The sequence below is a fragment of the Callorhinus ursinus genome, unplaced genomic scaffold (assembly GCF_003265705.2).
Source record: "Callorhinus ursinus isolate GAN/ISIS: 27379988/994484 unplaced genomic scaffold, GSC_fseal_2.0 scaffold48, whole genome shotgun sequence".
Lineage (NCBI taxonomy): Eukaryota > Metazoa > Chordata > Mammalia > Carnivora > Otariidae > Callorhinus > Callorhinus ursinus.
Window position 1 is genome coordinate 8,683,799 of NW_027397110.1, and position 14,102 is coordinate 8,697,900.

Here is a 14,102-nt window from a genome sequence, read left to right on the forward strand (position 1 = left end):
GTACATAATGTGTGGGACCTGTGCTAAATGTAAATGCATGGCCCGCCTTCAAAACTTATTAAGAATTTCAAAACAGTGGTAACAGAGCATGAAACCAGGCACGGGGCGGGGGGCCCATGTGACTGCGCATGCGTGCAGCCCTCGCTCACCCTGCCGCCCGCCGCCCCCCCCCCCCGCCAGGGGTATGCTGGCCTACGGACCCCACCCAAGGGCGGAGACAAGATACCAGAGACCTGGGGCGCCTGGGTGACTCAGTTGGTTAAGGGACTGCCTTCGGCTCAGGTCATGATCCTGGAGACTCAGGATCGAGTCCCGCATCGGGCTCCCTGCTCAGCGGGGAGTCTGCTTCTCCCTCTGACCCTCCCCCCTCCCATGCTCTCTCTCTCTCTGTCTCATTCTCTCTCTCAAATAAATAAAATCTTTAAAAAAAAAAAAAGATACCAACAAACAAACCACACCAATCCTCACTCTGCTCGGCTTGGATCTTCATTGTCTTAATTTCTAAATATGAGCAGAAGTGGGAATCAGTAAGCAAGAGAGACTCTTCAAGTCCAAAGGGCAAGGTGGGGATGCTCATAGAAGGCATTGAATGGAACCAGCAAAGCAAATGCCTTCCCTGAAACAGGAGTCAAGAAAAATTATCCTAAAACTTGAATATAAGGCACAGGGAGGGCAGTATTTCTCACAATGTGATTTTGGAGCATTACTTAATAGACCCAGCTAAAGATTATTTCACTATCTAGGGGAATATACCTTTGTTTCATTCACTATTCACTCTTAATTAAAGGTCTGGCTTCTGTGAAATCAAGTTAAGCTGCAGTTTTGTAAGTGATTTCTACACAACAGAAAATATAACCCCCAAAGTTATGGTTTTATGACCCTGTAGGTCGTTAACCAGCTTTAATTCCAACCTAACTCTCTCATCCCCACGTTTTCTCTCTAATACCTGTTTTCCTATTTCTGCTGATTACCATCCTGCTGGTTCCTCATTAATGAGATGAATAAATCACATGACTTTTAAGATTTGTGTGTGGGTCACCTTTTTTGTTTAACTCTTTGGAAATTATACTTTGACTTCAAGGTCAGGAGAGGACTGTTAAGAAGCCTACTTAGTATCCATAAGATGAGAGTCGAATGAATATTGCATCCATAAAACAAGAACGGGTCCAAGAAACCCGGGAACAAGAAACCATCTTGGGAATTCATAAGACGCAGGGGAGACAAACGATTCCAGGAGGGACAGTAACTGGAGGAAAGGACATCATTGGTGATTCAGAAGACAAGTCGAGGAATTCTCCTCTAGTACAGATGAAACCTTTGAGGGAAAAAAGGATAAATGCAGAGAATAGATACAGGAGGGAAATATCCACTTTGTGGGACTGCCAGCAGGCAGCAGAGAAAAATGGGCAAGAACCAAAAAAGCAATAAAAGAAATTTTTTTCTGACTAGAAGGAAAATACCAGTTCTCAAAAGCCCCACAGGAAGCAATCCTACACCTAGACTTGCCCTAGTGAACTGTCTGAATTCTGAAGGTAAGGAGAAAACCCTACAAGCTTCTGGCAGGGAAAAAGCCAGAAAGAAGAGTCAGATCTGTCCTGGACTCACCCGCAATTCGAGCTTGTGGATTTGAATGGGACCACATGCAGGGCTCCGAGGAGAGAAATTATGACTCCAGAGCGGTGCAGACAAAAACTGTCCTTCGCACAAGACGATCAAAGGAACGTAGGTTTGGACAGGCAAGACTGAAAAATGACACTATCCAAACACCTTGTCTTTAAAACAACAACAACAACAAAAATGACTTAAGGATGGCCTCCAGCCAAACCAAAATGAAAAGGAGAATGAAGGACTTGACAAAGGGAGTGGCACAGTTCACAAGAAACCATACAAACCCAGCACAGCTTCCAGCGAGGTCCACGTAATTTGTCAGGGTGGCTGTGAAATTGAACTCTGTTCTTAGGGAAGAGTCCTTAGCAGAGGTGTAACATTTTTTTTAAAACACTAGTGGACAAATGATTTCATTTCAGAGCATCCTTGTGGAGTTCAGCATATACTTGGTGGTGCTGACTGCCCATCTCTGCCACGTGCCTGTCCTCCCTCCTTGCCCCTTCCCAGTGGCATCTTGCACACACGCCCACTGACACACACACACATACATGAATACTCACACTGTCACAGACCCTGACGCATGCACACTCACATGCGCACCCACAGGCCTCCAGCGTTTCCCTCTCCCCTCTGTCTCTCCCCCTTCTCAGTTCTGCTCTGTTGACCCATTACTGGGCACGGTTAACCCCTGCTTGTCCTTCAGCTCTTGTGTGTCACTTCCTCAGGAAAGTCCGCAAGCCCCCAAACCGCCATGCTGGCTCAGAGATGCTCTCAGAAAACCACAACGCTTTTCCCAGAGCCCTTGTCTCTGTGTGTGTGGTACATTCACCTCCATGGCTGTTGGATGCCTCTCCCCACACAGTAGTTGGGAAGCAAAAGGCCTATTCTGCGTTTGCTGTCCTTATACCCCATACCTGGGACAGTGCTGATGCTTAGGAGGAGCCCATTCAACCCCTGGCTGTTAGATGAATGCATGAGCCCGGTTTGACCCAGGAAAGCAGGAACAAGGCACAAAGCAGGGTCCAAGATGCTCCAAATGGGCTAAACTTGTAACCTGGCTTTTTTCTGACTATAGCTTGTGTCTTGACAGAAATAACCACAGTTTGGAGTCACACAGTCCCTGAGTCTGTGCTCTATCTCTGACTTGCTGAGCGATTTAGGGTAATAAGACAATAGCTAACATTGATTGGGTGCTCATTTTGATAGAGTCATACTTATCCCCATTTTACAGATGAGGAAACTGAGGCTTAGATTAAGTCGCTTTCTCAAGGTCCTACAGTTAGTGTGAAACAGACCCAGTAACAGCCGACAGTGCAGGAGGACACATGTCTTACCAGAGAGGTGAGGAAGTTCTGTCTGTCCAGGCCATCCAGCAAAGAGCCATCATTCCTCCCGCCCCAGGGGTCCAGGAAGGCCCTACCCAATGCAGCCTCATCATTCTCACCAAGAAGCCTCACCAATTGTTTAAATTATGTCCGGTGTGCACTAGAGGCTACCTACCCTGCCATGACGATGAAGAAATCCAGTCGGTTCCATGTGTCCCCAAGGTAGCACTTCTTGCCAAAAATGCCCAGGGCCACCATCTTGAGCACCATCTCCATGGCGAAGAAGACGAAGATGAAGTCATCAAACACCTGCAGGGGCAGGAGGAAGGCAAGAAGCAAGGGACAGTATGAGGCTCTGGAGCAGGACCCTAGGGTTGGAGCCACAGTTTGGGGTGGGGACAAAGGCCTGGACATGAGGGGCCTGGAAAAGACCTGGGAACATCTCCGGGACAGAGGCCCGGAGAGGGGAATGAAGGTGCCCAAGGTCATACAGCCCACTCTTTTGTTCCCAAAAGTCAGGCCTACTGACAAGGGCCCCAGATGGGGGCAGGGCAAAGGGCTCTCGCTAATAACAATGGCCAAGCACTGGGCTAGATATCTGACCTGCATTCATCCCCTAATTCTCACAGCCACCCCATGGATAGCCCCCTTTCAGGGGCGGAAACGTACTCAGAGAATTCAAGAGACTTGCCGCAGGTCACACAAGAAGGTAAGCGGCAGAATCAGAACTGACATTCAGGTCTATAAAACAGACCTGACCCCCCCTCCAGGCAGGTTTTGGGGCTGCCTTCCTCTGTTTAGAAAGAAGGCCCCAAATGCGTCCCTAAGCATGGGCTCAAGTGAGTAGATATTTCCTGAGGACAGGGCTGGGTGGAATTCCTCTTTCCAGGATCAGTGAGGGCTGTGGTCAATTCAGTTCAACAAACGGGCCCACTTCCTGTGTGCTGGGACAGAGGCTGGGTGTCACTGACATAGAAAGAAGTCCTTGATGAACTCACCAGCTGGTTGGGAAGCCAGCCTGGTACCCACTGAAGCTAATCGGTTCTAACTCCTCCCAGGGGCCTGAGGCTGGCTGAGGAGCTTGTCACCCTCTCAGACCCAAGACCCACCACCCCAGAGATTCTGATTCTGCAGGTTTGAGATGGGCCAGGTCTGAATCTTTAACAAGTGCCCCAGGGGATTCTGAGACCCTGGGCTGCTCAGGGGCTGGTCAGAACTGCTGAGTCCTGTGGAAACACAGGAGGCAGAAGGCAACTCCTCCCAGGAGGAATCTGGCTTTCCCAGGGAGAGGACATAGGATGAAGATGTTTATACACATCTGTAAAGTAAGTATAACCCTAACATCCTGCACTACGGGTAGACAAGTGCTGCATGGGGTCATGGCAGGTACCCAAGGTTAGGCCCCCACCTGGACCTGGGAGATGAAAACAGGAGAGATACGGGAGGCTGGCTCCTGACAGGAACTGACAGCAAGTAGGGACCTTGGCCTTCATTCCAAGAGCACCAGGGAGCTAAGGGCAGGCTTTGAGCAGAGGAGTGTCAGGGTCACTTGAACTCTCTTGGCAATGGGGCAGTATGGTTAGTCTGGGGTTGGAGAGAGCAGGAGAAGACTTGGGGAGGCACCTAGGTCTGGGAAGATGGGGGCCTAGACTAGGGCAGAGGCTTCAAAATATAGAGGGGTTGGAGGGGAGAAAGGATCAAGAAGGGGAATGGGGAAGACCAGTTCGGAGTGATGAAGAGGACAGCCAGTTGAGCGAGGGCAGGCCAGGCGGTGGGCAGGAGCGCCCCAGGCAAGGCAAATGGGCGGGGTATGGCAGACGGGGCGGGGTATGGCAAGGCGGGGTATGTCGGGTAGGGCGGGTGGGCGGGGCGGGGTAGGGAGGGTGGGGCGGGGCTAGTGGGCGGGGTACGGCTGGCAGAGCCGGGCGGGTGGGCGGGGTAGGACGGGAGGGGCGGGGCTAGTGGGATGGGTACGGCAGGCGGGGCGGGGTAGGACGGAAGGCGCGGTATGGCAGGCGGGGCGGGGCAGGGCGGATGGGCGGGGTACGGAAGGTAGGGCGGGGTGTGGCGGGCAGGGCGGGGCAGGGCAGGCGGGGCAGGGTTTGGCAGGCAGGGTGGGGCAGGGCTGGTGAGCGGGTCTGGAGGGCAGGGCGGGGCTACTGGGCGGGATATGGCAGGCGGGGCGGGGCTAGTGGGCGGGATGGGGTGTTGTGGCCGGGGCGGGTGGGCGGGGTACGGCAGGGGGGGCTGGTGGGGGCGGGGCCGCATGGGCAGGGCACAACAAGCCAGGCAGGGCCGGCCGCCTCACCTGCAGGATCTTGCAGCGGTCAGACAGGCAGTCCATGTCGTCGCAGGGCTGGTACATGCCAAGTGTCACGCAGTTCAGCAGGATCACCAACATGCTGACACATTCAAACCATGTACACACCGAGTCAAGGACAAAACAGTCGGGAAGACTGTAGCCAAGGGAGGGCTGAATGCACCCTGGATTATAATACCCCACCCACCATAAACACAGGCATACACCCCACTCCCATCCAGATGACCCCCCTGAGCAGGTCTGCGCCCAAGTTTTCAAAGACCTTGGAGACCAAAGAGCAGCCTACGCATCTCACAACAGACATAGCCGCGGGTGCCAGACCCACCAGAGAACACAAATCCTATGAAGCCACCACTCGCGAGGACCCCTCCCCCATTTCCTTGCCCCAGCCTGAGTGTTCCCTTCGGGGCCAGGAAGGGAGAAGCCCACAGACGCCCAGCTGGCAGGCCATCTCTGGACTATCCCTGCCTGTCCACCTCTGACCACCTCCCTCTGTCATTGCCTCCCTTCTCTGACCACCTCTCCCCTCCCCTGACCTATGCCTTCTCCATGTCTGCCCCAAGCCTGGAGCTGGAGACTGCAGAGGGCCTGTGCAGTGTGGCTGGGATGGGCTGGACAACCCTGTCCTTCCCTCCTCTTCCATGGCCGGGGTTAGAACTCATCACCGGATTTTGGAATATCGGAGCCTAGGTCCTCCCCGGCCTCTGCACCAAGAGGGATGGAACTCAGCCTCCACAGGCCCAGCCAGGCAGAAAGTCTCCTGCAGCCACCAGCTGCAGGGATTCTGAGGCACTTTTATGTCCTAAAGTTGTCTGGTTGGCATGCTTGTTGTCTTCATCCACAGCTAGAACCTCCTTTCCAAGGGGACAGGGGTTTTGCATTCATACCTCTAACAGTGACAGGCATCTAGTAGGAGCTCAGTAAATGTCTGGTGCATGAATAAGTAAATCTCTATGGGCCCTGTCCATTCTGATATCCAGTGATTCTTACGTGTCTCCAAACGAGAACCCCAGCCCCTTGCTCTAAGCTGGGACATAGCCACACTAGCCAGACCCCACCCACTGGGGGTGAACACCTCTTCTTGCCTGATGGGAGACGGACCTGGTTACCCTGGCAACAGCCTCCCTTTCATCCCCGGGCCCTTGCTCACCTTGGGATGCTGCTTTCCTTTCTACCTCTCCTTCAGACCCTCCTTGCCCAGCCCTGCTCCTTCCTAGCCCCCACCCCACTGCCACTCTCCCGCCACAGCCTGTAATTAACGGCAGTCCCTGCCAGGGCCCCCTTCTAGCCTGAGCACTGCTCTGAGCAGCAGCTTCGTCATTAATTAACTTTTTTGAAGTTCAAGCGTTCTAATTACCAATGAACATCCCCCAACCCCCTTGCTTTTCCCCTTGCCTGCCACACTTTCTCTCCTCCCAGCTTCCTCCTCTGCTTCCTCTGCCCTCCCTGCCAGCTTCAAGTTCAAAATGCACTTAGCAGGTCTCTCCCAGGAGCCCAGAACCCCCACTTCTTCCTCACCAGGGCCCTGAGTAATGGAGGTCAGCAGGCCCATTGTACAGATGAGGAAAATGAGGCTCAGAGAAACTAGAGGCCTCACCTAGTCCACACAGCTGGGAAGTACCGGAGCTGAGATTCATACCAGTCCTGCTGGACTCCAAGGCCAGTGTTCTCCTCTGTGATACATGGCCTGTCTCTGCCTGTGATTTCTACCTCCCTCCCTGAGGCCTCAGACCATCCCCAGTGTCTCTCACCTGGACCCTGCACAGCATCCCCCAGCCTCCGGCTCCGGTCTCTGCCCCTCCAATCTGCCCCACAGAATCACCAGGCAAGTGCTGTGCGCCCAGTACTATCCGAGCGCTTTGCAAGCATCACCTCAGTTAATTCTGAGTGCTGTTGTTAAGTCCCACTGAGAAATGAGGAGCCTGAGACACAAAGGGGAACCTGATTTGCCCAAGGTCACCAGGTGGAAAAGGACAGAGCTGAGATTCAGAACCAGAGCCTGCTTTGCTTGCCCCCAAGCCATTTGGCCACAGCCAGATTAATCTGCCTGAAGCGCAGCTCTGATCATGCCCTTCCCCTGTTCAGAAACCTTCTATGGCTCCTCCACCCTCCTTAGCCTGACACCCAAGGCTGCCTACACTCTGAACTCAATGAATTCTTCTGGCCTTACCTCCCACCAGTTGGGCTTGGCATGCAATGAACTTCTTGCTGTCCCCAAGCATACCTCTTGCATGCACTTCCTTCTACTGTCTCTACCAGGCAAACTCCTACCCATCCTTCACAGCCCAGTCCATTTGTCCCTTCTTGAAACTTCCCTTGAGGCACCTTTCCCCATTCACAAGGGGGTGGCTCAGCCTCCTCTCTGGAAGTGCTCCCTATCCACATGGTCTAACTTGTACCACAGTAATGAACTTGGCAGTAACCATGACTACTGTGTGCCAAGTCCCTAGGGACATGGCCCTGGCTCTCATCACAGCTCACTGGGGGCAGATGGGGAAACAGGCCTGGAGAGCTGGAGTGACTTGCCCAAGGTCACACAGCCTAAGCCCCCCAAATGACCTGACTCAGCGGTGCCCAGAGCCACTGCGTGGCGCTGCTTCTGTTGTTACTGCACTGAGTCCCTCGAGGAGGCAGAGGGAGTGGCTTTCACCTCTAGCTTGCTCAGCTTCAGACATTCAGAGGTGGACGGTCTCAGCCCTGCCCCGAGGCACTCAGGGAAATCCCAGATGGCAGAGCCTGGGCCCTTTCCAGGAGCCTGGGAGGCTCAGAAGTGAGAGCTGGTATTGTTGCCCAATTCTGACATGCACCCCACTGGCTCGGGGATCAAAGGCCCCAGCCCTCCTTGAAGCCAAACCAGACCACGAAGCGTGGGGAAGGAGATTGTCAGAGGGAGTCGAGGTCTCTGGGCTGTGGAAGTCCATGGCCTGGCCCAATGCCTAATGTTTCCACCATTAGTCATAAGCAGTGAGGAAATCTGAGAGCACAGTCAGGCATAACTCTGGGGTTCTGGGACCATTTGAGGGAGGACGGAGGCCCCAAGAGGGCAGTAAGGATTTCTAGGTAACAGGGCAGGCCAAGACTTGAGTGCTGGCTCCACGAGGGCAGTCTTCAGTGGTTCCCATTGCCTCTCACAGCAAGGCTCAAAGCCACCTGCCTGGCACCTGAGACTGTGCAGCGGGGACCCCGTCACTTTGCCTGCTCCATTGGCCAGAGGGACCTCCCTCACAGAACAATCCCACCAAGGTCCTCAGGAAGCAACTAATTCAATCCCCAACTGCGCAGATGGGAAACAGAGGGACAGAGAGTCTTCCTTGCAACACCGTGAGCCAGGAGCACAAGGGACCCTCAGACCACAGACTCCCCGCCCACAGGGGTCCCTGAGCCATGGCTGGATTTCAGACAGACACCCAAACCCCGTCTCTCCCCAAAGGTCCAGGCTCTGCATGTGTAGCACCTGCTCAGCACAGCCCCCACATTCGACCCGAGACCGGCAGCCACAGGCACCTCTGAGGAACAGGGACAGGGGAAGAGATCAATGGCGACCCAACTGGGCTTCCTTGGCAGAGAAAACCTTCCCAGACACCCACCCGGCTGGGGGAGAAAGAAGCAAAGGGTCCTTGGGGGCTGCAGAGTCACCCCCACCACACTACCACCCCACCCCCGGCCCCAGCACGCGAGGCACAGCCCCACCTACAGCCGGCCTCCCCCTGCTCTGCTGGTGGTGCCTCCGGTGGTCTTCGGAGCCCAGCAGTGAATCAAGGAGCATATACTGAGCGTCCACCATGTACCAGGCCCCGGGTTAGCAGCAGTGACGAAGGTAACACTGGCAAACATTTCTCAAGCACTCCTGAATGTCTGTTTGTCAAGGAGCTTTCCAATCAAACAGCTCGTACTATCTCATTTAAACCCTACAGCAAGCACGTGCAGGAGGGGGCCCGGACGCCACAGAACACAGAGCCTGTGTAGCCATGCACCGGGGACCAGGGCTTGGCACGTGGTGGGCGGCAGGGAAAGCCCTCTCTTTGTCACCCTCTCCTGTAATAGGACCCAGGGTCTCCCATTCCTTGGCTGGCGGGGGGGGGGGGGGGCAAGGGGAAACGACCTCACCAGCAGAGGACTGCAATCCCCTGCTCGTGTTACCTGCTGACTACCTAGTATGACCTTGAATAAAGAAGAGATGCTATCACAGCCTTTCGGACCCGTGTCCGCCTCCCGAGGGCCGAATCTTCGCTAACAGCCTTTCAAAAAGAATCACTCAGCTCAGGCCAGGCAACGCAGAGTTGCCCCCAGAATTTCAGCAAAGTCCCCTAAAACTGGCAGGGACTATTGTTAGCCCCATCTTACAGATAAGGAAGCTGAGAAGGAGTTGTGGCTCCAAGGGCTCCAGCCACACCCATCCAGGGTCACACAGCTGTTACGTGACAGCAGCAGGATTTGAATCTGCCCCCTGCTGACTCCTAATCCCATGTTCCCAGCCACGTGCCCCGCCACCCCCAGGCACAGAGCCTGGAACACGAGAGGCCCTCGACTGGCATGTGCTCAGTGGAATATCCGCTTTTTCCTTCTCACCCACATTGTCTCCTCCCGATTGGGCCGGGGTCACAGGCGGCCTGGGAGTCAGGAAGGATGACATTCCGCCCCTGTGGCCCCTGCGTGGCTGGGAGGAGGGGCTATCCCACGAGGAGGAGCTAATGGGAGGGCAAGTCAGCAAGGGGAGGATGCTGGTCTCAAGGCCCCCAGTCAGTAAGAAGTCCAGCTGGACCAGAGTCATCACTCCACCCCACGTCCCAGCTGCTGTCTTGAAAACTGGAGGGACAGGGTCACCTGGGAAGCCAACCAGGCTGAGGGTCTCCTCAAACCTGCCACTTCCCAGAGAGAAGAATGACCGGATGGAGGGACAGTGCCTGACGCCCCAGCAGGCCCCTCAGGGCAGCCTCCTCTCTAGGAGCCAGAGCCCCGAGGCCAGCACGGTTACCATGGTGACCACCACCCTCCATCCTGTAGGCCCAGATGACAGTCACAGTTTCTGTAATTCGGAGGGCTCTGGGAGGGGGGGTGGGGGCAGGAGTGCTGGGTTTGGCTGAGGCAGCCAAATTTGTTTTTATTTTTGTCAAATCTGAAATCTGATCCATTTCCCAGGGTGCACCTCAGTTGTCTAAATAAATCAAGTGGAAGAAAGGGCTGGAAGCTGCAGCCAGCCCCAACGTGGGGGTACTTCCCTTACTGGTCCTCAGTGAGTCCCAGGATAGGAGCGCAGGCCTCCAGTCTTCAAAGGCTGAGGTCTGACATTCCAGATCCCAGTTCTTAGGACGGCTTCTACATGGCCAGATCCACAGGCATCCACGGAGCACCTGTTGTATACCTGGGCTGTGCATCAGGGCTCGGAGATGAACCGGGCTTACACCTGCCCTGGAGGTCCCTAGAGCACATCCTTGTCCTAGGACCTGGCTGTGATGTGTGGCTACCATTTCAAATGTCAACAATGCTCTAGACCCTTGGGCTTCAAAGAATATATCCATTCACTAATTCATTAATTGATTCATTTGACTTGTCTTTATGAGCAAAAGCCACTGCTTGGCATCTATTTTTTTTAAGATTTTTATTTATTTATTTGACAGAGAGAGACACAGCGAGAGCGGGAACACAAGCAGGGGGAGTGGGAGAGGGAGAAGCAGGCTTCCCGCGGAGCAGGGAGCCCGATGCGGGGCTCGATCCCAGGACCCTGGAATCATGACCCGAGCCAAAGGCAGACGCTTAACGACTGAGCCACCCAGGCGCCCCAGCATCTATTAAAGTGAAACAGAGGCCCCTGTTAGGAGCCAGCTGGGCCACTCCCGGGTGCATACCCCGGAGAAATTCTGACAGAAGTCCACAGAAAGGCCTGTGCCAGAAGGCTCATAGCTCTGTTATTCATAACGGCCCCAACCTGGGAACAACCCAAGCATGCATCATCAGGAGAATGAGTCGGGCAGCAGATTTCAATTAGGGATGATTCTGACCCCCAGGGGACATGTGGCCATGTCTAGAGACATTTTTGATTGCCCCGGGGGGGGGGGCAGGGCACTGGCATCTAATGGGTGGAGACCAGGGACCCTGCTAAACAAACATCCTGCAATGCACAGGACAGCCCCACCACGGAGAATTATCCAGCCCCATGTGTCAGCAGTGCTGAGGCTGAGAAAGTCAGCGGCACATCCATCCGATGGAATACTCCCCAGCAACGACAAACAGCAAACCGCTGACATGTGTGACCTCTGAGACGAAGCTCACCAGCATAATGCCGGGTAACAGAGGCAGGACACCCAAGAGCAAAGTGTGTGAATCCAATTCCATAAAGTGAAAAATCAGGCAAAGCTAACCCTACAGTGAAGGAGCTCAGGGCAGCGGTGACTTCGGGGGTGCACCCATCGGAGGTGGGGGACAGGGGAGCTTCTGGGGTGCTCTCCATCCTTTGGAGATGTGCTTGTTGGCCTGAGTGTGGTCACCGGAGTGTATTTATATGGGAAAATGCCCTGAGCTGGACGCAAAGATTTGTGAGCTCTGCTGCATGTACACCTTACACCTCAATAAAAAGGGCAACAAAGGGGCGCCTGGGTGGCTCAGCAGTTAAGCTTCCGACTCTTGATCTCAGCTCAGGTCTTGATCTCAGGGCTGTGAATTCAACCCCCATGTTGGGCTCCACGCTGGGTTTGGAGCCTACTTTAAAAGGGGGGGGGGACAACAAAAAATGATGAAGGACAATTGCTCTAAGGAAAAATAAAATGCAACAATTAAAACCACACGAGCACCTGCTGGGGCGGCCACTCTCACAGACCCCACCCCCCTCGCCGTGTCAACCTTCATCACAACCCTGCAAGGGACAGTGTGACTGATTTGCTCAGGCCACAGCTAGTGAGGGGTTTGAACCTCACACCATCCTATCCCCTGTTTATTTAAAGATTTGTTCCTCCCGGGGCGCCTGGGTGGTTCAGTCAGTTAAGCATCCAACTCTTGATTTTGGCTTAGGTCATGATCTCAAAGTTGTGAGATCGAGCCCCACATCAGGATCGGGCTCCTCGCTGGGCATGGAGCCTGCTTGGGACTCTCTCTCCCTCTCCCTTTGCCCAATCTCCCTCTCTCCCTCTCTAAAAAAAAAAAAAAAAAAGATTTGTTCCTTCCTCCCATGCCCATAGCAGCCTCGGGAGATAGTGGGTTACTATACCCACTTCACAGATACAAAAATAAAGGTCCAGATACTTGCCCAAGGTCACACGGCGGTTGAGCTGGGACAGAAAGCTGCTCCATAAAGTGGACAGACTTGCTGAAGAGATGGTCCTAAGGCCTCTTTGCTTACATGCCTCCAGCAATGGGGAGCTCCCCACATGACACACAGCCCAGCCTGGGCTAGACTGGTTCTGCTGATATGCTAGAGTCTCCGCGGGCTGAGAACCCTTACAGGGGCAAGATGAGCAAGTGAGTGCTCCCTTCCTTCCTTGTCCCTGCCCCCAATCCCACTTTTTAGAGGCCCCTTAATTTGAGAACTCATTGAATTTGGCCAAAGTCTCTGATTCCCAGATGCCCAGCAGGCCTCGGTGCCCAGTGCAGACAGCCGGAGTGGGGGAGGTGAGGGAACAGGGGCTGCCAGCTTGGAAGAGAACCCAGGGTGGATGGTCCATGGGATGAGAACTCCAGCCAAGGAGGCTTCAGCCCCTGCTGATGAAAAGGGGAGGGCAGGGCAGACCGCTGGGGCCCAGGGTCCCACTGTCTGGGGGCTGGCCCAGCCTCAAGAGCCCACCCCCAAAGAAGGTGTGCCACGGGGAACCCTCCTGGAGTCCTAGGCAGGGGGTACTCACAATGTCTTGGATGTACCCCCTTTAATGTCAGCTATCAAACTGAGTGTGGTCTGTCCTGGCTTCTCACCACCAACCAGGCTGTGCTGTCCCAGGGCAGAGGGTATCCATCCCTCTCTGTGCCCAGAGCCCTGCCTGGAGCAGCTCAGAAGGAGTGAGGTCCCCATCACCTGGAGGTATCAAGGAGCCTAAGGAGGAGTTTCTGTGCTGGAGGGATTTGCAGCCTCCCTTCCCACCCTGAGCCCTCCTCTTCTCCCTTTTAACACCCATCACTCACTACTCCTTTATTTGGCAACCCCTCACCGAGACCCCCTCTGTCTGGCCCACAGTGGCTCTGGGAACCCCACATGAAGAAGATGCAGTCCCTGCCCTCCAGAAACCACAAGCAGACACGCGGTGGAGACACGGACAGAGGGTGATGATATTCTCGCTCGGTCTCCTGGGGGCCTGTCCCCCACCACACGTCTCCCCTGCCTGCCAGTGACCACACACGTGCACGCGTCCACGTATGCACTCCCACTGAGCGCCACAGCCCTTTGGGCACCTGCACATGCTATCACGCATGCGCACCCTCCGCCTCGCCCATCTGGCCAGCAGCCCTGGGCACGGCCGGCCCACTCGCCTGCAAAAGCAGTTCTGAGGCTTCCCCGGACCCCCTGGGGAAGTTCACGAGCCCTTTCTCAGAATCATGTTTTTAATGCATACTTTTTTTTTAATGCCTAGAATTAGAAAGGAAGGAAGCCAGTTATGTTAAAATAGTTGTCAAAACATTTTTTTTAAAAACAGACTTGGGATGGAGCGCCACATGAGCTTCATAATCAACACGATGAAGAGCCAGCGCCTGTGGCAGGTCTGATGTGTGCGGCTGGAGAGCAGTGATAAAGTCCACAGCCACCGCGGGGTGACGGATGATCAGTACCAGTGAGTCGCAGGAACTGCCAAAAATCACACCCTGGTTTGTTACCTCTGTTCACAACAGAAAGAAATGCTCAGTTTCACTCAGACACCAGTGAAAACAAA

At 54.5% G+C, this 14,102-nt stretch overlaps 1 protein-coding gene across 1 annotated transcript in view; it reads right to left on the bottom strand.

Annotated features, from left to right (window-relative positions):
• Positions 1-14,102, bottom strand: part of CACNA1I (calcium voltage-gated channel subunit alpha1 I) — a 116,314-nt gene that overhangs the window by 79,447 nt on the left and 22,765 nt on the right. The window contains exons 3-4 of the mRNA XM_025881969.2: positions 5,242-5,353; positions 3,109-3,242 (exon numbers count right to left, since the gene is read on the bottom strand). Of these exons, the coding sequence (XP_025737754.2) occupies positions 3,109-3,242; positions 5,242-5,353 (246 nt within the window). The remainder of the gene's footprint in view (positions 1-3,108; positions 3,243-5,241; positions 5,354-14,102) is intronic.